Source organism: Orbicella franksi, chromosome 13 (genome assembly GCF_964199315.1).
Source record: "Orbicella franksi chromosome 13, jaOrbFran1.1, whole genome shotgun sequence".
In the NCBI taxonomy this organism is placed as follows: domain Eukaryota; kingdom Metazoa; phylum Cnidaria; class Anthozoa; order Scleractinia; family Merulinidae; genus Orbicella; species Orbicella franksi.
Window position 1 is genome coordinate 21303480 of NC_138157.1, and position 22694 is coordinate 21326173.

Consider the following 22694-nt stretch of genomic DNA (forward strand, 5'->3'; position numbering starts at 1 on the left):
TACCGCATCATGCTGTTTGGCATCCAAGGAAACCTAATAAGCCAAGAGTGGTGTTTGATTGCGCCTGCAAGTCTGAAGGCGTCTCCCTGAACAATCAGCTACTGCAGGGACCAGAGAACACAAGTTCATCAGGTGTTCGTGTCTCCGGAGGACCGAGGTGCTCTGTGCTATCTCTGGTGGCCAGGTGGAGATTTTACAAAGGACCCGAAAACCTTCCAGATGTTTGGTTCATATCTTTGGAGCCACTTCATCGTCCAGTGTTTGCGGTTACACATTAAGGAGAACAGCTTTAGACAACAGCGAAACTTTCTCCTCGGAGACCATTGACGCAGTCCTGAGAGACTTTTATGTTGATGATCCGCTCAAGTCCTTCAAAACCAGTGGTAATGCAGTACAGATTACAAAGGAGCTTCAACAGCTACTTGCGAAAGGAGGATTTAAGTTGACCAAGGTGATGTCCAACGAGCGAGAAATTCTAAACGCTTTCCCACCCGAGCATCATGCACCAGCCGTCAAGAATTTGGATCTCAAGCTAGACACCCTGCTAATGAATCGAGTCCTAGGGATTCATTGGGATGTGGAGGTGGACACTTTTAACTTGGTTGTTTGCGACAAACCTCAGCCAGAGACCCGGAAAGGCATTCTGTCCTCTATTGCCACGATATATGATCCCCTTGGTTTGGCTGGTCTCCTACTTCTGCCTGGTAGGGAGATAAACCAAGAGCTATGTAGAATGAAATATGGATGAAATGACAAGCTCCTAGATGAATTGGTGGTGAAGTGGAGGAATTGGACGAGTGGAGTCACAAGCCTTACAAGTTCTGGTGAGAAGTGTAACTGATGTCTTCAGAAGAGATGTTCGTAAACTCTGCCTTCTGGAAGAAGAGTTACTGAAGTCTATTGAGGAGTCCATGGAGAAGAACAAAACCTGAACTTGTGACATTAGTCATTGGACTACTAAAGTAAAGTTCTCTAGAGAACTGTGAATGTAGATTTGCCACATAGTTCCTGTTGTCATTCTAAGTGAATGCCTTAAGACTACCGGGGTAGTCTTTGGGGGGAGCATGTAATGACTAAGATTCATTTAATTCAAGTACAGACAGTTGCGGACATTTCAGTGAGTCATTCATGACGTCACCTCTGATCGTATGTATCGTAGTCGCTACTATAGGTATCAAGTTTAGGAAGAGCACATGGTTTTTCGTTAAGAAGTTAGTTGATGTAAGTATCGATCGGTTTTTACTTAAGTTTCTCATCGTTGGTATTTTGGTTTTCTATTTTGCTTATTCAGCGCATATATGTTTTCCCATTTCAGTAAATCGCTCGTTCGTGAAAATAAAAGTCAAGTTCAGCGTATCTCAAATATAATCCTTGTTACCGCAGTTCAGTAGCGAACATTGGGTTCCTACATCCATATTGACAGGCTATGGCTCTTAAAGTTTCTTTGTAGACAAAAGGAAATCAAACAAATTCAAGAATTCATGTTAGGAGTATAATACCGAGAGGTGATTAAGTGATCAAGGGAACGTTTAAGAGGCCCTATATCTGAGTTTCTCCGAATTCCAAGAACCATAAAGATGATATAAGATGTACAGATAAGTATTCTGTTAATTGAATGGCAGGAATAAACTCAGTCAAGCAACTCTTTCTCTAGCAATTTATATCACTGAAGGTAAATACCGTTTTTGGAAACTCACGGGCCACTGAGCAATCTATCAAAATAAAAAAAATTGCATGAGTAATACATTCAACCAACCGGAAGACAACTGAAATTATTTTACCGCACGGAGGTTTCAAAAATGTTTATGTCTTGCACAAAATAACGTACAAGTTAAAATAATAAAAACCTAAAGCAATTAATCTTACGAGAGATGTGGGTGGGAGCAGAGGCTATTCGAGTGAACAGTTTTATGGACATAATCTTCCTGCTTTTTATCGATTTACTTCACCCTTTTGAGAAGCCAGCCATGATGAATCGAAGCAATGTCTTAGAGGCCAAAGATTCTTCCTAGGTTTGAGGAACGAAAACCAGCAAATTGTTGATGTGATCAAGGCCTACGAGGTATGCGCTGGGGACGAGGGCGGTCGATGTCCCGTCACTGGGTCCCGGATTCAACTTCTTTACGCTTTGTATATAGCCAACTGATCTGTCTCCAAACAGTTGGGAGTTTAAACAACTTATTATTTACAATATACGATGGGTACCACGCGATTTAAAAGTTAATGAACCTGCACCACCTGGCAGTGCGTACAAATACATGTACAGTACATATTGACCGATAATGACTTCAATGGTGGTTAGATGCCTTGATTAGTCTTCGATTGCAAAGTCTTCCGATTTCCTTAACGTTGACTATTCTGGTAATTTTGGAGACTGAGGAATTTTCAAATCTTATTATTCAATCAAAACCTAGAGCAGGCACGTCGAAAATTGTCACCCCAGCATGCGTAGCGCAAAGAAGTACCCATCATTTCGTTGAGCAAATGCGGTGTGGAAATCGCAGGCTCAACTCACGTCAGCTTTACTTGGAGTCAAAGTTGAAGTTTTGGTTGACATGCGTCACACAGCACAGGCTGGCACAATAGACAAAATGTGACTTATATGAAATAGTTATAAGAAATATCACAGAGTGACTTATGAATACGAAACTGAATGTATAATTATTATTTAATGGTTATTATTGACTATTTTTGTCAGTTATTTTTAATTTTGTTTTTTTTGACTGAAGAGAGAACATTTTATTACAAAAAAAAAAAAATTCAAATTTCAAGTTCAATACTTCAGGGACGGGTAATATTAAGCGCAAGTTGAAAGATTTGTTTAGAATTTAAGAACCCTTGTAACTTTCCACACAAAAAATTTTAAAAATAGATTGTTTAGTGTACATACTAAACGAACACGAGTAACCTTATCGATCAAGCCGAACTTATTCGTTGTTAAGCCGAACGATTGGCTGCACGGATGCAGTATATTTAGAACCCTGTCACATAATGTGATATTTCAAGGAATCTGTTCTGTTACATTATGTTTATTACGTTTCAAGAAACAATGCCCTTTTGACATAAAATGTCTCGAAAAAACTTTCCTCACCACAGGTATGTTACTCCGAGCAGAATTGCACTGAAAAAAGATTGCACAGCGTCCCAAAACAGGAGTCTTTGTGTCAAAGGAAATGTGATATTCCCAAAACGAAATATTATGCACGTGTCGACATGTGCTGTTTATAAGAACAACAGTTTCCGGCTACAGGGAAACAAGAACATCACAGTTTCATCGGCACGACAGAATTGAAACACTGATAATGTTTTCATCCTTAACACAAACCTGCTGGTAGTTAGGTTCACCGTTCACATCAATTACTAAAAATAAATGCTCTTTAGTTCTTGAGGTTGGTATTAGCAGTAAATGTGTTATACTGTGCCAAACAATTTCACTAGCTCATTCTTTGTACTTTAATAATTGGCAGTGATCGATTGAAATCCAGTCTACGGGAGAGCAAATAGCCAATCACAAATCATAGATTTGAAACCTTTCTGTTAAAATGGCTTACAACTGTGATTTATCTGTTCATCTTTGATCAATACTGACGTGTTTATCAGATATCAAAATGCTTTTCCTTAGTATGAAACGGAATTATGAACTAAGAGATCGCAGCTAAAAATATCTTTAGATGAAACAAATTCTAGAAAGCGAAAGTGATCGTACAACCGCCACACTGACAATTTCATCTTACAAATCTTTTTTGGTGCCCTAATTTTAGGAGCTGTGAGCGGATGCTGTAGAAATCTTGGTTTGTTCGTTCCCTTTGAAGATATCGGGTTTTTTTTAATATTTGTGAAAAGAGAGACTTAACGGAGGAATTATCTGCAGGTAGTGTGAAGCATGTTTATTCCTTGTCGCACGTTCAGAATCCGTTATCGTTTGTTTTGTTATAACCACTCTGCTATCTTAGAGATATCGATTCGCATGAAAAGAATCGAAAACAAATAATAGTGAAACAATAATTTATACCCTGCAAACAAATTACTTGTAGTTCGTAACAGTTTTGGAGATCATAAAAAAATTCCAGGACAAATTTAGAATCTTTTCCAGTAAAAATAATCTTTTCCTCAAATCCCTCACCAAATTCAGAATTATATTCAACCGGTTACAAAGATGGTACGAATTCTAACGGTTAAAATGTTACGGACTCAAGCAATTAGTAGGTGAAATAAAATAAAGAGTGCGAGCATTATTAACCGGATTTGTACCTCTGTTTTCTTCGAAATTAAACTTCCCGTCGCTAAATAAATTGCATCTCCCTCGAACCAATATGACACAAAACGTACTTACGTTAAGCTGGACAGCAGAACACGATGTGCGACCTCAACAAAACGAGAAACCCACGCAAAAAGAACGGATAACGCTTTTGTGTATGTATCGCATTGAAAGGAGTGCAAAGAATTAATTAGTACAGCGCAGTTATTGTTTCCAAACCCCTGTGTTCATAATAAATTCTATGCGCATGATTATCAGTGGTTAGAAAAATCGTTTGCGTATGAGACACTCTCGCCAAAACTTCACACGTCTGATTAATTTTCAAAATAATTTACTTGTTTTTGCGTCCTGTGTGAGAATGAAGAGCAAACTTCCACAGAGCGCAATATATGTTCGTGTTTAAACTTTCCCCATAAATTTTCGTTTCGATATTAAGGCCGACGCAAGCTTAAAAGCATAGTGCTTCGCTAAATATAATAATTTTAATTATACATGTTGCAAAAAAATTAAAACGAAACGGAAAGAGTGATTTTGAAAGATATTCTCAAGTATCCATCAAGCTGCATCACATTTAAATAATAATTTTTCAGAAATAAAATTTCGAGGTAAAAGACGTATCTTATCATTGTCGTTAACTTCCATACTACTGAAGATTGACTTCAAGTACTTTAGCGTACTTTTTTGTTGAAAGCTCGCAACGTTTTTGAGTTAATAAGCTCTACAAAAACGCTTATTAAGTTAAAAGACCGCCTGCATTTACAAATATTCTCAACAGGAAAAACGCTTTCTAAAGAAAACTTCAATCCACAACAAAAGAAGAAGATAAATGGATAACACAGAAACCAATACTTAGAATTAACGTTTTTGTTTTCCTTTATTTTGTCGCGAGCACTGCTCGTTTCGTTTAAAGTAATATTTTGTATGCCCTTTCAAAGCAGCGCACTCTCGGCGGGTTATAATATATTATTTTTACAGACCTCCCGTGCCGCAACACCTGCGACTAAGGAAGACAATTTTCAATTATTCCTTTGTTAAATATGAAACATTTTTTCCGCTATAAGTTTACAAACATTAAAGAAAAGAAACGTTAATCAACTTATTGAAAAAAGAGTGGACAGACAGATAAGATACCAAGCGGAGAATATAATATTAAATAACTGCCCAACCTCTTTGTAAGCCAAGTGACCAAAGGAGGAAAAAAAGAATGTAGGAGATTGAAACATTGACCCATGCAGTTTTGAAACAAACGCGTTATTTCAGAGTCCTTTTACGTTGCAGCCAGGTGCCTTGAGAAAGAAAAAAATAGTCAACTCAAACCTACGAGAACGAGTTAGTAAATCGCAAAAAAGAAATGCCATAAAGACATGTATCATTCTCTTCCTCACGTTGTCAACGAATCTCATTACCGCTTACATGAAGTACAGCTTGGCCACAAGTGACAAATTGACAATTCAAAAGAATTTTCGTACATTTTCTCGGGTAATGTGACATCTTGAGTTTCATTTAGTTCTTTCATTTTTGGGAGCTGTTATACTTCTAAGCTTGCCTTATGAATGCCTCCAAAGTCAATTGCACTCATTGAGAAAATGGTATCAAGTCAAATAACATCATTCACAAACTTCATAGTTTCTCTATATGACCTTTAGTAAGGCTTGGGTAGAAACTCTCATAACTTTACGATGGAATATTCCGTACGACCTCGAAACCGGTTAACTGTCGAAAGCCTGTAGTAAGCATTATCGGGGGTCACGTCGCCAGCGCGTGAGAACGAGACTAATATGTTAATGTTCTTCGATAAAATAGATAACTTCCTGTATGTTTCAAGCCTTCGATCAACTTCAGATTCGATTACCGATCGTTCTGGCGTGTCATCCATCAAAATTGGAAAGAGGGTGGTTAGAAGTACTTACCAAAGTGACATATTTCTATTCGGAAATTGAACCCTCAGCTGAAAAATTAATGTTTTCCATAGATGCCGCTCCAGCAATTCTTGTCAAAATGACGATTAGAAAAATATGTTGATATCTGAAACACTTTTATTTCCATGAAAAAAATCTTCATTTTCTTAGCATGAAAACATTCTTCATTTGGGATGCCAGCTATCAAAGAAGTTAGTAAAATCTTTCCTACCATAAATTACAGCTAAAAAATGTAACCCCTACGTAAATAATTAAGGGCCTCCGTCGTTTTCAAATTTTGAGTGCCTCGTTTTCAACTTTTGTGCCTCGTTTTTCCATTTTGAATGCTTCGGTATCCGACTTACGATTGCTTTGTTTTCAATTTTTGTTTACTTCGTTTTTGACCTAAAACTCTGTCGCGTCCTTTTCAACTATTTTAAACTTTGCAGTTCTCCGTCTTCGAGTTGTGAATGCTTCATTCATTTTTGACTTTCAAGTGCTTCGTTCCTGAGGTTTTCGAATTTTACATGTTTCGCTTTCGAACTTTGAGTGCTTCGCTTTCGATGTTTGGGTGCTTCGTTTCTCACTAATGTACTTCGCGTCACGTCGAATTTTGAGCGTTTTAATTCGAATTAATTTTGAGCTTTTGTTTTCGACTTTTGAGTTTTTCTTTTACTCAAGCTTCCCTAAAAAAGGCCGAAGACCGTTTTTTTCTTGGTCGCCAAATATGGGATCATAGTTCCAGGCGTTCCTAACGAAGACGGTGGAAACTGGGGATGAGAATTGCGACAGTTTGCTCATCTTGCTTGTTGCATGAAAAATAAGGAATCGGAAACCTAGAAACGGAAACAGAAACGGAACCGAAACTGGAAATTGGAGATGTTTTGAGGGTGTTACCGATAATCATTGCTGTAGCAAGACTTTCTGGTTATTTGCCAGCGCGTCAAAATCGTTCTTTTCACCTCCAAATCTTGTTTTCCATTGGATACGTATTCTGCGTCGAAATCTTTTTTGAATTTACCTACAGAGAACTACAGCTAACACCTCTACTTGATAATGGAGTCAAGATGACTTCGAAACGTCGTACTTTTATTCTTTTAATATTCATTATCAAACATATTTCAAAATGTTCTCTTATTACTGAGAGAATATTAAGTAAAAAAAAATAAAGAAAACCAGAAACCAAAACGACAATATTTCACCGCGTGAAAGAGCCTACGTTTGGTTATTTAGGACACGCATGGGTTCTTCTTTATCAAATGAGCCTATACATCACAGTTCTACACTTTCACCAGCAAACAACAAACTATCCTGTTGTTATGTACATGACTTTATAAAAAAATCAGAACATAACCGCTGAAATTCATAAAATCAGCTAATGCTGTTCCGCATGTACAGTTGAACTTTTCGTCAGCGACCACCCAAAATGTCACGCCTAGGTGGTCGCTTACGAGAACTTAGACCATATTGGGTCAGGATTTTGTCTCATTAGCATATGGAAACATGCAGAGACTTTCCCCATGCGCCAGTGCCCATCTAAACCCATGTAATAACTTTTAGTAGCCACAAAAATATTTAAGCTTTCCAAAGTAGATATTCAGAGTATCATGGTTCGCTTTAGCCTGCGTCGCAGACGCAACCTACCGCGGGTTACTAGCTATTTAGGGGTAAATTTCCGTCTGCAACGCAGGCTAGGTTCGCTTCTGATCTGATAAACTCCCTTTTAAGTCGAACGGAACAACACCAATTTCCGCTCTATACCATCTGTCAAGTGGTCGCCTTACAGGAGGTTAAAAACAAAAGAAGATTTGAGACTTTTAGCTCTAAATGTGGTCGCGGTCGCTTACGAGAGGTGGTCGCTTACAAGAGGTTCCAAATATAGTGATTTGACTTGGAAACTTTTGGTATTTTGGAAAACTGGTCGCTGAGGAGAAGTGGTCGCTTACGAGAGGTGGTCGCGGCCGGAGGTTCGACTAGAGACTCAAGCTTAAATTCAAAGCATAACAAGCTCAAATTTTCACAGAGACTCACATTTCAATCGACCCGTCGCTTCGTCGTCATCTACAGACAAAAACAAATCAATATGTTTTGTACAATGGGAAGACCTTTCCAAACTCAATATAACTGAAAACAGTGAAAACTTTTATGTCCATAAGTCGCGCCTTTCCTTGAAAGGGCTCCGTGTATCATCCATCTCCTTTTGGCAATCTCACTGTGATCCCTGACCCAAGTTGCTACATTCACGCGTATGTAAAATTCTCGCAGAAAAGTTTTGTTCCAGACGATCAAAAAGCGATAATAAGAAACATGGAGACGAAAAGTCTTCCTTGAGCAATTATTGTCAGTAACACCCTCATAACATTTCCAATTTTTTTGTCTGGTTTCGGTTCCGGTTCCGTTTCCGTTTCCGTTTTCGGATTCCGGATTCCGGATTCAATATTTTCCGAACACCCGAAACATCATAATTAACAGAATGGTGTGTTTTGTGAAGAAACTTTGGAAAATATAACGCCTTACACGCTCATCTCGTATGAATAAAAAGATTGTAAAAGTTTCTCGATTATGTGATTGGCTATCAGTAAAATAAGTTAAATGTAACATTCCTCCAGTTCGTGGCGTGACGGAAGTGTAACGTATTCACATCGAACAGTATCGTAACGAGGCTTTTTTTCCTATACTCACGCGCTTCAAACAAAAGATACTGATTGTAAGCTTACCATTTTATACTGATTTGTATAATATATAGTTTCTTCCCTCTTCTCCATCGCCTGCCATATGGCAAACTTTCTCGAAAGCTAAACATTATCACATTCCAACAGATGCGTTTTGCAATGTGGGGGAGGATGCAATACGGATTTTAAATGAGACATGTCGTAAGGTCAAGATCACCTTTGAAATGAAGTACTTTTTTATACAGCTTTAGTTTTATTTCTTTTAAAAATTTCATTTTGCAATTGACTTTGAATAAATGGTCCCTTATTCTGGTGATTCCCTTGTAATCTGCCTTAACGAATTATCTAAACTGTACATGTTGAGAAACTGAAAGTGAATAACGTGTCGTGATTTCTGGTTGAGCAGACCAAAATTTCGAAAAGCTTTGCGATCGTTTGCCTTTCATAATAATGTATCACATACAACATACACATTTTAAAACATTATAACAATATCACGAGACCTTGCGTGGTTGACCTCCACGTGCAATTGAATTATTTAGATGTTGTTTACTTTAGGTACCAGGGAAGATTTTGACTACAAAGGAATCCACGAGGAATCCTTCACCGGCCAGTTGCTATATGAAGACCACGCAGACATGGCAAAAACCCATCGAGCTTGATCTATAATATTTTTAAAAGCCACTCTCAAACATTCTTCAGGTTTAAGGTTTCGAAGTTTTCAACTGCGTATCACCTTCCGAGAAACGACGCAAAATTACAAATCCGCGCTTTTGAAGCTCTCGCTTAAAAGAAGTCTGCAAAGAAGCTTTGGCTGTTGATCTGATGGAGCTGTTCAACAAGACAATTAATTACAAATCCTGAATAGCACGCAAACAAGGGACAGCATTTTCCCAGAAACTGGTGATGCGATTTGAAGTGAGAAGTAATTAAAAGTCTTACATTCCCGGGAACTTATTGCTGTGCGTAATGTTAACCAGGTCGTCGTAGAAAATTAAACATTATGAAACTGTATTACCTTTCCTTCCTCGGCTCCTGGCTTTGATGCTGTTCCCCTCTGTGGCAATTCCTTCGCTCTGTCCATGAAGCTTCCTTGTTCAGCGCCCTTCGTGATGAAAATTGACAGGATTAGCCGCCTAGCGCTGTTTCTTTGTGAGGTAGTAGAACTGGTAGTTTTCTAATTAAACTCACACGTCAAATATTAACGCGTTGCCACTATTGACAGCGACCCTCCTGATGATTGAAGACTGTTCATCCTGGAAACAGGATGTGGCGCGAAAATGATCGAAAATGAAAGCAAAACAAAGCAATCACGATGGCTGGAATGTTTAGATCATGAAGGAGTTATTATGCTGAACTTTAATGTTGACTTCAGACAATGAGGAACTTATCTAAAGGTAAACACAATTTAATTTGGAAGAAGGAAATGCTGTTGACATTTACTTGATATCTTCGACCTTTAACTCTGTGTAGGACGAGTGCGTGGGGGGTGAGGCGAGGAGCGGAGGAGGGGGAGAGGGAAAAGGTGCACTTTGTGGCGTTAACACGCAACAAGTACCGGTCTTCGACCAACGGTGATTCTGACTGCAAAATGTTTTCAAAAAAGTAAACCGAACCAGGACGGACAATAATCAAACGAAATCTCCCTCCCTAGGCTGTGCGTCGCACATTAAGGGACCGTTCATTTTTTATAAGGTAGGGGGGCTGGTGGGATTTGGGGGGGGGGGGGCACGCAAAAAAATGGCTTTCGGGGGGGGGGCATCCCAAGAAAATAAGGGGAAAAGGGGGGGTCACTTGAAATATTTTAGTAAAACTTTAAAATAGGACAATGTTTGAATATCAAAAAAATTGCTATAGAATAAACATAGAAGGCAGGATACAAATTTATTACAAACTTTCCTTCTGCTTTAAAAAAACTTTTGGCGACAAAAAGCATTTGTAGCTACTGAAAAGAAGTATTTAACACTGTTATTTTCGAATGCAACTTTCACTGGCAATCATCCTCATCTTCGCTGTCGTCGAGTTCTTCGTCGCCGCTTGTGCTGCTATGGGAGTCTCTTTCACCAATGCTGCAAGAAGCAGCAATGCTTTCCGTCAGGGTGTACTCTTCAGGGTACATGAAGGTGTAAACATAATCTCTGACTTCCTGCTCAAGGATGGTGGTGATTCTGCTTCTTGCAGCATTGGTGAAATAATTCCCTTCCAAGAGCTGCGCGATGTATGGCCCATCTCTTCTAAATAACGACGTGGCAACATCATCAACTTTAATACACTCTTCCGGGACAGCCGTTCTAGGAGGGTACACAAGGCATTGTGGAAGATCATTTCCTAGCGGGTTTCCAACACAGATTCCATAAACTCGTTGGACGTTGTTTTCAGTCCGCCTCCTCTTTCTTTCATTTGACTCTCTGCAGCTTTCTTTTTTCCTTCTCCTTTTGTTGATGTGCTGTTTGAGTATGCCCTTGAATATGCTGTTATAATTGCTCTCCTCATTTTCTAGTGCTTCCATGTCCTGCGTGACCTTCGTCAACTTAGCTTCTATACATTTGATCTGTTTTACATTAAAACTGTGGGCAAATTCTTCGCCCTGCTTTAAAGCAAGCCCATTGGACTGAAAGAGTGTGGAATCGTGTTCCTTTACATCTTTCAATATAACATTCAACTTTTCCACCATTGCCGTCTGTGCTCTCACCCAGAGAGCGTTGCTCTATTTGCAGATAAGTTTATTGTCAAATCAAAGTTTGTGGTGGATTATCTTCAGCATCTTGAAGTGTTGGAATTTAAAACGAAAAAGAGAGCAGAAGAAAAGGCAAAGTTAAGTAGGTACGCAAAAGATAAATCATATAAGGATTATCCTTGGACTGAGTTGTGCGAAGATCTAACCAAACTTAAAAGCTACGTGTTCCAGAACTAAACAAGTACTTGAACCACCACAGGTTGAAGTAGCATTTGAAAAGCAGCAAGAGTGAGAAAGTAAAGGCAATTGTAAGACATTCATGCTTGCAGCAGAAGAGTCCTCTCAGAGCTGGCCAACCAACACTGAGAAATGTCAGGACATTGACACAAAATGACAACAGAGCAAGTGCTGACAGCACTGAAACGGATGAAAGTGACAATGATGAGTATGACAGTGATGCCATTGACTCTGGGGGAGGAGATGACTCAGGTGACGTCATTCTTGCATTCATCAATTCAGATGAGGAAGATGCCAATGAGAGGCCAAATGTCACACGCTCAGGGTGAGCCATAACTAGGAGATCCGAAATTGACTTCTCTTTCTTTTGATTTGTTTTTTAAACAACAGCTCTCTGTAGTATAGGGATTGTAAATATTGTCTTCATAGTGAGCACAATAACGTGAAGTAGGGAGATAATAGAGAAATATTAAAAAAGTTGAAATCTAGAAATTGTTTGTTTAATTTTTTTTTTGGGGGGGGGTCATCCCAAAAAATGACCGCTATAAGGGGGGCCATGTGAAAAAATTGGTAAGCTGAGGGGGGTCATGCGATTTTCAAATGGTGCTTCCCAAATCCCACCAGCCCCCCCCCCCTCCCTAGTAAAAAAGGAACGGTCCCTAATGTCCTTCCTCCATTTCTACTCCCCTGTCCAAAAGAATAGACCACCAACAAATTTTCTACTCCAATGTTTTTGAAACTTATATTGTTTTGTGTGACACCTAACCTTAGTAGAAATGTTTACGTTTTGAGTCCATCGACTCTCTTTGGTTTGAATTCCAGTCAAAATGTTAACTAAAATAGGTCCATAAAGCGTGCTTGTGAGGGGATTGTTACCACTATTTGGCCTATATCTCAAATGAAGAACATTCGACCAAACGAAGCTGCCTGAGATAATAAGTATTAGGCCCGTTCCAAACGCCGCTCCATTCATGCGCCGAACCTAACTGATGAGTTAAGTACAGCAGAAGAGCGGCGTTTGAATCCGTTTGGTTCGGCAGGTTAGGTTTGGTGCGGCAAACAACATTAAATTCGGCAGGGTCTATCGCACTATGCGACGTTGGAGCGGCAGCTGATTCATACGGCGTTCTCCTCATGTGTCGAACGTAATGCATAAATTACTGTAATGTATTTTTCATATAACAGGACTCGTGATTGGCTCAAAGTTGAGTGGCGTGACCAGTCATGCATGAAGCTCAAAGTCGTCACTAAAAATATCAGTATGTCCTCGATTTATGAGAAACGGGACTGTATAACCGAGTTTCTTTAGCGCAAATTCATTTTTTGCTTTTTCTTCGTGACAAAAACCCAGCTTATGAGATTTCCTTTTAACAAGTCGAATTAACCGGGATAAAACCTGTCTAAATGCAAACACTGAACCTTGAGTTTGGTTTGAATCTGCTTCCCTAAATATTGCTATAACAGCGAAATGTTAGTCACAGCTTTTCTATTTGGATAGAGTTCTTGAATTCAGAACGCATGTTTTCTCGTCGAAAAATTGTTACCACCGGCTTCCCGAATTAAGTTCGACGCAAGTACGCCGTCTGAACCAGCCGTCGCTGCAAAGTCGCTCTAAAGTCGAACTTTATCAAGTTTGGTTCGGCGCATGAGTGGAGCTACGTTTGGACCGGAACTGGCTTTATTGGGTTGCGTCCGCGGGCAAGTGAAACACTTGGCTATTTACAGTCAAACCTGTATTAAGTGTACCCCATATTAAGTGGAAACCCTCTATTAAGCGGACAGCAGTGCAAGTCCCATTTTTCTTTTCCCACATTCACTGTAAAAAAATACCTGTATTCAACGGACACCTCTATTAAGTGGACACGGACACCTTAAACTTGACTTTTATGGTCATTTCTATTGTTAGAAACCTGTATCAAACGGACACTGCATAAAGAATGCATTATTTTTTTTTTGTCCACGTTTTATTAGATCGGTTGTTTAAGTTTCCCAACAAACTGAGCTGTCACAGAAATGCAATATTTTGTTATTCGGTTTTGTTTTTACAGAACTTTTGTTCTTGTTTGATTTTGTAAACCTTCAAGTGATTCGATCAATATAGATATTGTTACTGTATACTTAAATAGCTTTACCTCATGTACTTGTCATTGTTTATGGAAATATGGTATTTCAGAGTTCTCGACCGTCCACGAGAATGCTATTTGACCCTTTCAAGGTCTTTTGATACTGACGAATATTGATATGACCCTTTTCAGACGAATTCTGAGGAACCTGTTTTCAACGGACACCCTGTATTAAGCGGACACTAGCACGGGTCCCGAGGGTGTCTGCCTAATACAGGTTTGACTGTATTATCAATTTGAATTTGAGTTTGAGAGAGAGTAGAAAGGTTCTGTTTCTAGCGCTAGCCTTGGGTGTGGGTTGGATGTGTGTTTATATCGTGGAGTTGAATGGAGTACGAAGACTATTGGAATACTGTGTGTAGCGGCCGCCTTGCTATGCAGAACGGGGCGCGAGAAACATTGGTACGATCCACATGTCTAACAGTTCTACTCAGGTTTATTTTCCACGGTGTTGGGACGAATTATTACAGCTTGAACATGTGAAAGTTCAAAGTAAGGCATGACAGGATTTCCTTACCACAATGTCCGGATAAGATTGTCAAAGACTGTAATGGAACGTACTTGGGAATGGCTTCGGGTGAGGCTTGAGTAAACAGGTAACAAAGCTACAAATACACACTGAAAATACACGGACGTTGCGAAAACGTTCTCCTAGCACGGGGAGCCCCCTTTTTTTAAGTCCCGTATTAGAACTAGGGGATGACGGGATGCGTAACGCAACACTGAACGACTGAGAAGGCGTTACACTGTGTCAAGCCGCACCAAATTAGGTAGTTAACGGGTGTCTCGAAAAACAGACCTCGAAAACACAGACCACAGACCACAGACCTCGAAAACGCAGACCTCGAGAGATTTCTTTGGTACCTGTGTGTTTTGCGGCAGGTTTCTTTCACAGGTCACAGGTCACAGGTCACAGGTCACAGGTCACAGGTCACAGGTCACAGGTCACAGGTCACAGGTCACAGGTCACAACCAAAAAGCACTCAGTAAAACTCGCGATGTAACAACTTTACGAGATTCCCAAGAGGTTTATCGATTTTTCCACGCAACAAACCCTAACTAAAAAGGTTTTACTGTATAATTTTAATGAAAAAATTTCTAGGGGTGGTATATGTGCGAAATGGGTTGAAATGTAGCTTTCAGACATGTAGTGTTACATATATTTTATCGTAATAAGATAATTCATTATGATAGCAAATTGAACTGTTATATTTCTATCTTTTCTTGAAATCTTTACAACAAGTATGTACTAAACAGAAACAAGAGGGTCCGCTATAGCTCTTCTGAAAACAATTTCACGTATAAGTAATTGGCTTTTTCACCAATCACAAAAAATTCGAAAAAAGCTTCACGTTCACAGAAAAAAAAGAAGCAATCACTTTTCACATAAAAATGCAAAGGCTAAATCTTGTGCCACATAAAAATACAAATTCTATCCACCCTTCGCAAAACATACAGAACCCTTTATTTTGATGCATCAAAATGCCGTGCGTGACACATCGTGACAGACTAGATTCTAGGCCCCCTGGTTCACTGTCAACATCAGTGGAAGCCTCTTTCGTTTTCATATTAAATTGAAAGGCTACAAACAATTTATGTTTTCAACAGAAATAACTCATGGCTTTCTTTGGATCAATTTTTTTTTTATTTCAGTGCTACAGCTGATTTCCCCTATGCGTTTTTTTTTTTTTTTCTTCAGAAAAGAGCTGTTATAGCTACACTTGGGACGCACCTGTATGCATCTGTTTTATGACGTTTTGTAGCATTTTTTTGGTGACCTGTGACCTGTGATCTGTGATCTGTGACCTGTGATTTGTGAAAAAAACCTGTCGTGTGTTTTGATCTTTGCATATTCTAGGGGAGAGGAGAAAGTTTTGTCTTTTGATCCCAACATTTGATCGTTCGTCGTGGTTTTCTTCTAGACGGTAAAATTCTGTACTTAGAGCCAAAACGTACCTTCAAAGAGATTTAGATGTTAAGAAAAAGGCATCAAGTAGACTCGACTGATGGTTAAGAGATTTCTTTTCAATTTTTTTTTTTTTAACATTGCATTTATAATAGTGTTTAAGTGCCCGGCAGCCGGTCAAGGTTTTAAAATGGAAAACATGACTGGTAATCAAACCTTTTTTGTAGTTTAGGCTGGTTGGCCTAAAAAGCACTCCGGATAGCCTGTAACACGATACACACCTACATTATCTATAGTTTTTGTGTTATCACTGGCCACTAAATTGTAACAAACAAATGAGATACATACTTAAGAATTTCAGAGGCGAAAACGAGACTCATATATTCATATTTCAGTATTTCAAGGTCTGCGTCTTCGAGGTCTGCGGTCTGTGGTCTGTGTTTTCGAAGTCTGTGTTTTGAGACAGCCGGCAGTTAACCTTTAATACAATGGTGCATTACTGTTAATGGACCTTAATGTAAATTTGCCTTTATTCAGCAGCCGTTGCCACTAAATTGAATCAAGTCTAAGTTACTATTCAAAGGTCACTATTAGCGCAGTAACATATGAACAGATAATAGAGCGGTTATTTTATTAATTGAAGGGGTGAGTGCAAAACCATGCTAAGTGACGATTTGGGTGAAAAAAAAAATTTTCGCGAAAGGGCTTGAATTTTTGCATGCGGTCTTCAATGTAATAGAAAAACGTGGTCCTGTATTTTTGTCGCTGGTTTTTGCTTCGTTCATAAAGACGCCGCTAGGAAAACCGAGTGGTTTTTCTGCATACGCAATATCTCGAAAACGAAGCGAAGCTTAGCGGAAAAACTACGGGACATTGTTAAACATACCTAAACAAAACTGTATGGGAAATTTGGAGCGTTTTCGACAAAGTTCACTTTTGATTAAAATACCTAGCGCCCTTTTCCCGCCGAGGTCTTCAAATAAACGAAGCCGGGCCTTTGTTATGATAAACAGAGCCGACCCTTTGTTATAATAGCCAAGCCAAGCCTTTGTTATAAGTCGAAGTCTCGCCTCGGTTTATTATAACAAAGGATCGGCCCGCCGCGACCGCAAGGACTTTGATTTTACTTAGAAACCAGCAAAATGTCAATTTCACGCAACTTATATAAGCTCAAATTTATTGATTTCAGGTCAAAAGTGGTTAAAACGTTGACTCATGTTAACGCGCGACGGCAAGGATGTTGATTTCTCTTAGAGAGCAGCAAAATGTCAATTTCACGCAACGTAAAAGCTCAAAAATGTTGATTTCAGGTCAAAAAAGGTTTAAATGTTGATTTCATGTTAACCCGTGACGGGAAGGTTGTTCATTTCACTTAGAAAACAGCAAAATGTTGATTTCACGCAGCGTATAAGCTCAAAAATGTTGATTTCAGGTCTAAATAGGTCAAAATGCTGATTTCACGTTAACGCGTGACGGCAAGGATGTTGATTTCACTTAGAAAACAGCAAAATGTTAATTTCACGCAGCGTATAAGCTCAAAAATGTTGATTTCAGGTCTAAATAGGTCAAAATGCTGATTTCGCGTTAACGCGTGACGGGAAGGTTGTTCATTTCACTTAGAAAACAGCAAAATGTTGATTTCACGCAGCGTATAAGCTCAAAAATGTTGATTTCAGGTCTAAATAGGTCAAAATGCTGATTTCACGTTAACGCGTGACGGCAAGGATGTTGATTTCACTTAGAAAACAGCAAAATGTTAATTTCACGCAGCGTATAAGCTCAAAAATGTTGATTTCAGGTCTAAATAGGTCAAAATGCTGATTTCGCGTTAACGCGTGACGGCAAGGATGTTGATTTCACTTAGAAAACAGCAAAATGTTAATTTCACGCAGCGTATAAGCTCAAAAATGTTGATTTCAGGTCTAAATAGGTCAAAATGCTGATTTCACGTTAGCGCGTGACGGCAAGGATGTTGATTTCACTTAGAAAACAGCAAAATGTTAATTTCACGCAGCGTATAAGCTCAAAAATGTTGATTTCAGGTCTAAATAGGTAAAAATGTTGATTTCACGTAACGCGTGACGCCAAGGATGTTGATTTCACTTAGAAAACAGCAAAATGTTAATTTCACGCAACGTATAAGCTCAAAAATGTTGATTTCAGGTTTAAATAGGTAAAATATGGCGGCCGGAAAATAGTGTTAACATCTGGAACTTACTTTGGTTATCTGGGACAATGACTATCTGCACTGAACAAATAAACATCAAATAAGCACTTTTCCAAATACAGCAACGTCTTAAATGGCTAAAAATCACGAGATAAATACATATTTTTCGACCAACGCGATCGTAGCTTTATGTCACGCACCGCCTAACAGTTTAACAAATTAACCCTTCTGCGCAACGTACGGGTCTCCATACATCTGCATGTCCGCTGATCCCAGAAGTTCAAAACACTACAAATCATGCCGATATGAAATAAAATCAAAGCAACCTGGATCACAGATCTATGTTACAATCGATCGCTACTTGTTGGCCATTATTATCTTTAAATGAAAAAAGCCGAAACAATCTAGTTACCAGTTCGAGAAACGCGAGCAGAACGTGATCGCAATGCATGCCGGGAAGGGTCTTTACACCTCGTGCGCGGGAAAACATGGCGGTCGATACAAGACAAATTTTATAAGTCAAAAACCAGTTCTCGCTTTCCAAACTTTGACACTAGCAACGCTTGGCAAATGGGCCACAACTCACGAGAGGGTATTTTTCTTGGGCAAGAACTGCTCTTGGACTTTGCTGCCTGGCTCGATCTGACTTCGAACGCCGATAACACGATTACGGTATATCAGCTACCTTCGAAGTTTCAGAACACATTTTGATTCTTTAAAACGTGCTGATGACTTACGGGTTTATCGAGGCTTAATGATGCCTCTCAACCACCAGGCAGGCACACAAGGTACTTTAACACAATGCTTAAGATATTAGTTGACAGAGCTCTAATGCGGCACATCTCTTTTTAGTTCGATGGTATTTCGTTTGCCGCTCGATCGATTCACGTGTTGTGCTCACGTCACAATAGCCGATGTAAACAATCTGTTCCCAGATTTCCGCTCTATATATGCTGTGAGATTTGATTTTGACTTCATACACTATAAACAGTCTGCCTGTTTGCTGTTCAACAAATAAACTCCTAAAGACATGGCTAGGAAAAGCCAAGTATTTTTGCATACGTTATAACTCGAAAACGAAGCAAAAACCAGCGACAAAAATACAGGGCCGCCTTTTTCTATTACATTGAAGACCACATGCAAAAATTCAAGCCCTTTCGCGAAAATTTTTTTTTTCACCCAAATCGTCACTTAGCATGGTTTTGCACTCACCCCTTCAATTTATTTTTTTTCACCGAACATGCAAAGTCTACTTGAGATTTGCGGATATTTTCTAGACTGTTGAGTGGGATAGTAGCTTGCCCAAGTTGATAATAAGAGAACAGATCTTCCAATTTATACGCGTTTATATTGGAACAGAAAAGCTTCTGTTTTGAAAAACGGACTGGATTGAGGCCAGTTTCGACGAATTATCATTGTGTGAAGATTTCGAACACGTGTACTTCGAAAGTGCGTCCACGGCGTCATGTCGACAAAACCACCTACTGCCGGGAGGTATCGTCAACAATTAAAATATTGACTGCCATCTCAGCAAGAAAATGACCGCGGTAAAGAGCTGGCAGATAACAGGGAAAACAATTAACGACAGTGCCGTGAAGCTAGTTTTGTCCAAAGGAAATTCAAATTTATACTTCCAAAAACAAAAACTCATTGTTCCTTGGTCATATCGCCAACTCCGTATAAAATGGGTTTTCTGTCCTATTCTCTAATCGTTATCTTGGGCTGCCTACAGTTTTTCCTAAAATTGAAATCCTTCAAATTCTGAAGTGAAGAGCCACGACAAAACATGTTTAAAAATAATATATAGAAGAGCCGTCCACTAGCAAATAGAGATATTAAAATTTCAAGAGGTCGAAAAAATTGGAAATAAAATATCTTCAACTGAAACAGTACGGAACTGAATAGAGTACAAATGGTCCTTTTCCAGTAGAGTATAGTGTACTGATGAGGTAGCGGCCTTGAGCTGCAAGCGGAAGTGCTGAAGGAAACAGTGTGCCTAACCTGTCTCAGGCTCTAGATCAGGGGGGACATCGAAAAAGCGGGTGGCCGACCAGCGGGGTCCGGGAGAGTTTTCTTTCCCAGACCCCTCCCACTTTTCGATTAACCCCACTGAGCGAGTGTCTGAAATAGGCAACGCTGTGCCATGACCAAATCTCAAGGAATTACTCCATCTTAACAAACATGCTTGGACATGGACATCAACTCATTCCATCGACTGATAAGTGTTAGGGTTTGCTTCATTCACTCATAGCGCTAACAATCAGCTACCCAATGCAATCAGCCGAGTACATTCTTCTTCGAAAAAGGAGGGATTACGCTTCTTCACTTTGAAATTCCGTTTTATCACCTAGCTAGTTTTGCATATATTTTCAGTAGCTATCTTTACTAATTTTACCCACAGTAAAAAATTGAGTAGACTAACGGCCGAAAGCTGCAAGGTGTAATTTTCAAGTAAAATTTACGGGGTCAGTTTCTTGTGGAAACGTAAATTGCTGAAAAGTATGTGACAGCTCGGTGAAAGCCAAGGGCAACACATTTCAACCTTCTTGTCTCCTTTTAACGATACTAATGAAACACAGGAAGAAAACACCGATAAAGTTCTTCACAAGAATTTGTCAGTGGAGTGTTAATTGATTATGTGAGCCGAATTGTAGCCAGGATCGATAGGAATCCATTGACGGTATGTTCAATTTTTCATACATTTTTTTACAACACGTCCTTGCCGTCTATTGGGAAAATTACAGACGATTGTAGATGAGGATTATTTCATCTAGTTACAATTTCTTTAGTTTACCTAATGTATTATCTTTACAATTTATCAACAACGTAGCAATTTGATCTTTAACATGAAATAAAATTATTTAACATGAAACGCTTTGAAATGTCCGAACAGATCACTCCGAACTGACAAATACCACGTACAATAGTGTGATTGGCTGTGCATTACAGTTCATCAGATTGGCCAAAAGTAATCACGTGGTACGACTTCGCGCCGCGGACGCTGTCCGGGTAAGCACGGATAAGGAAAATTTCGGACGTTCACCGATTGGCCTCATTTTTTCAGCGAAAGGCAATCATTATATCTAATGTACAAATATCACATTTCTCTGGATCAATTCGATTTTTTTTTTTCATTTATTGGGGGACGATTTTCAAGGTTGCCATAAATGTCGGAGGCTGCCAAAACGTAATTTTTTATTCCAACAAGCTGAATTTTTTACATGCAAAAGTACCATTTTTCTTCGATACTTAGGTTTAATAGTTGTATTCCGTCAAGGTTTGACGGAGTTGCGAATTTCCTAAAAAAACCTCCTGCCAAACTCCGGAATGAGCGAAGCGTGACAAGAGATTGTCAAGGTAAGCACCTTGATAATTTCTTGTTAAAAACTATTATGGGACCTAATCTAGGATCGAGTCTATGATAACTCAAAAGTACTAACATCCATGTAAATATTTATAGAATAAAATTTGTGGGCACTCTCCGTTGCTTCCCATACAAAGCCCCACGAATTTACCAAATATTCGCCATTTTGATGGCAAACAAAGATAACAGCGGTCTCGCCTATCACCCACGTTTGAACCATAAACACTTGGAAAAAATAGCCACGGCTAAAGGTCAAACTATGGATTGTAAATAAGAGTTTTTTTCCACGGTTTAACCGTTAATTGGGGTAAAAATCTACCTTCATTCGGCATTTTAAGTCGTCAAAGCGATGAATATTTACTTTCCACGACGAAATGCGAATTACTGTAACTGGAGAAGTTTTTGTTGCGATGGGACGGCCGAATACTACATTTAAACTGATTTCTTTAAATATATTTTCTAAAACAAATAATTGTTTCTTACCTGGGAAAATACGAGTCTCAGCCTCTCTGTAAAAGCTCTCTTTTAAGTTTGTTGGCTTCTTTTAGTTCCCAATATGACGGTATTATTACCTGAACCTATTATTACCTAAAACCTGACTTGTTCTTTTCATTTGTAATTGAATTTGACTGTCAGCTTGAGAACTTTCCTACGACCCAGAAATTCATTATACTGGGCTTACTTTTTTTCAAAAGATTATGACAGAAAAGACAGTGGCAACTGAGCTGTAGAATAAGCAGGTGCCTGGTCGGTACAACTGCTGCCACAGCTCCAATCTAAACGGACAATAATATATGGGAGAGACAATTGATGGCCGAAAAGTCAGATGGTACAACTTTAGACATAATCTGTCACTCACATTCACTGAAATAAGATTGAGGCCGTCATCGTAGAAAGAATACGAGTAACAGCTTTAGTCCTGTTAGTAACGCAAATACGGCAACTTGTCCCTGAGTAAGGTAGCACTCACACTACGCCGGAGACATTTGAAAACGCAGCTTTATCTCTACGGTTAGGCTTACTGTCCTCACTAATCCGTCACGAAAACGGAGCTTTTCGAAAACGCTCTTCAAACTGGAGGAATTCGAAAACGCCGGTTTTTCGTTTTCATGTGCACGGACTCACATTTCGAAAACGAAGCTTTTCGCAAACGATGGCGACACGACGATCATGTGACTTCCCTGACAGAGGTTCCTCAAATCCAAAGTGACCGGTGATCGTTGCGTTTTTAAATTCCTCCGAACATATATTCCAGCATATTTTTTAATTCAAATGGAGGCTATTGTGTTTATTATCCTTCCGTTGTTTTTCGTAAATTGAAGATTGATAACTCGGATATTCCCTAGTATCCAGTCACGTGACGCGCGAAGATATTTGATGGATTTTAACCAC

The 22694-nt window shown here is 39.2% G+C and overlaps 1 protein-coding gene across 2 annotated transcripts in view; it reads right to left on the minus strand.

Moving 5' to 3' along the window:
* LOC145465965 (sodium- and chloride-dependent GABA transporter 1-like) overlaps nucleotides 1-22012 on the minus strand; it is a 36521-nt gene extending 14509 nt beyond the window's left edge. The window contains exons 1-2 of one of the 2 annotated variants that reach the window (XM_081449739.1): nucleotides 21786-22012; nucleotides 9847-9933 (exon numbers count right to left, since the gene is read on the minus strand). In XM_081449739.1, the coding sequence (XP_081305865.1) occupies nucleotides 9847-9912 (66 nt within the window). In that variant the 5' untranslated portion in view covers nucleotides 9913-9933; nucleotides 21786-22012. Of the gene's footprint in view, nucleotides 1-9846; nucleotides 9934-10019; nucleotides 10534-21785 lie in introns of those variants that run through there. The other variant, XM_081449740.1, reaches the window with a different exon arrangement.
* Between the last annotated feature and the right edge of the window lie 682 nt (nucleotides 22013-22694).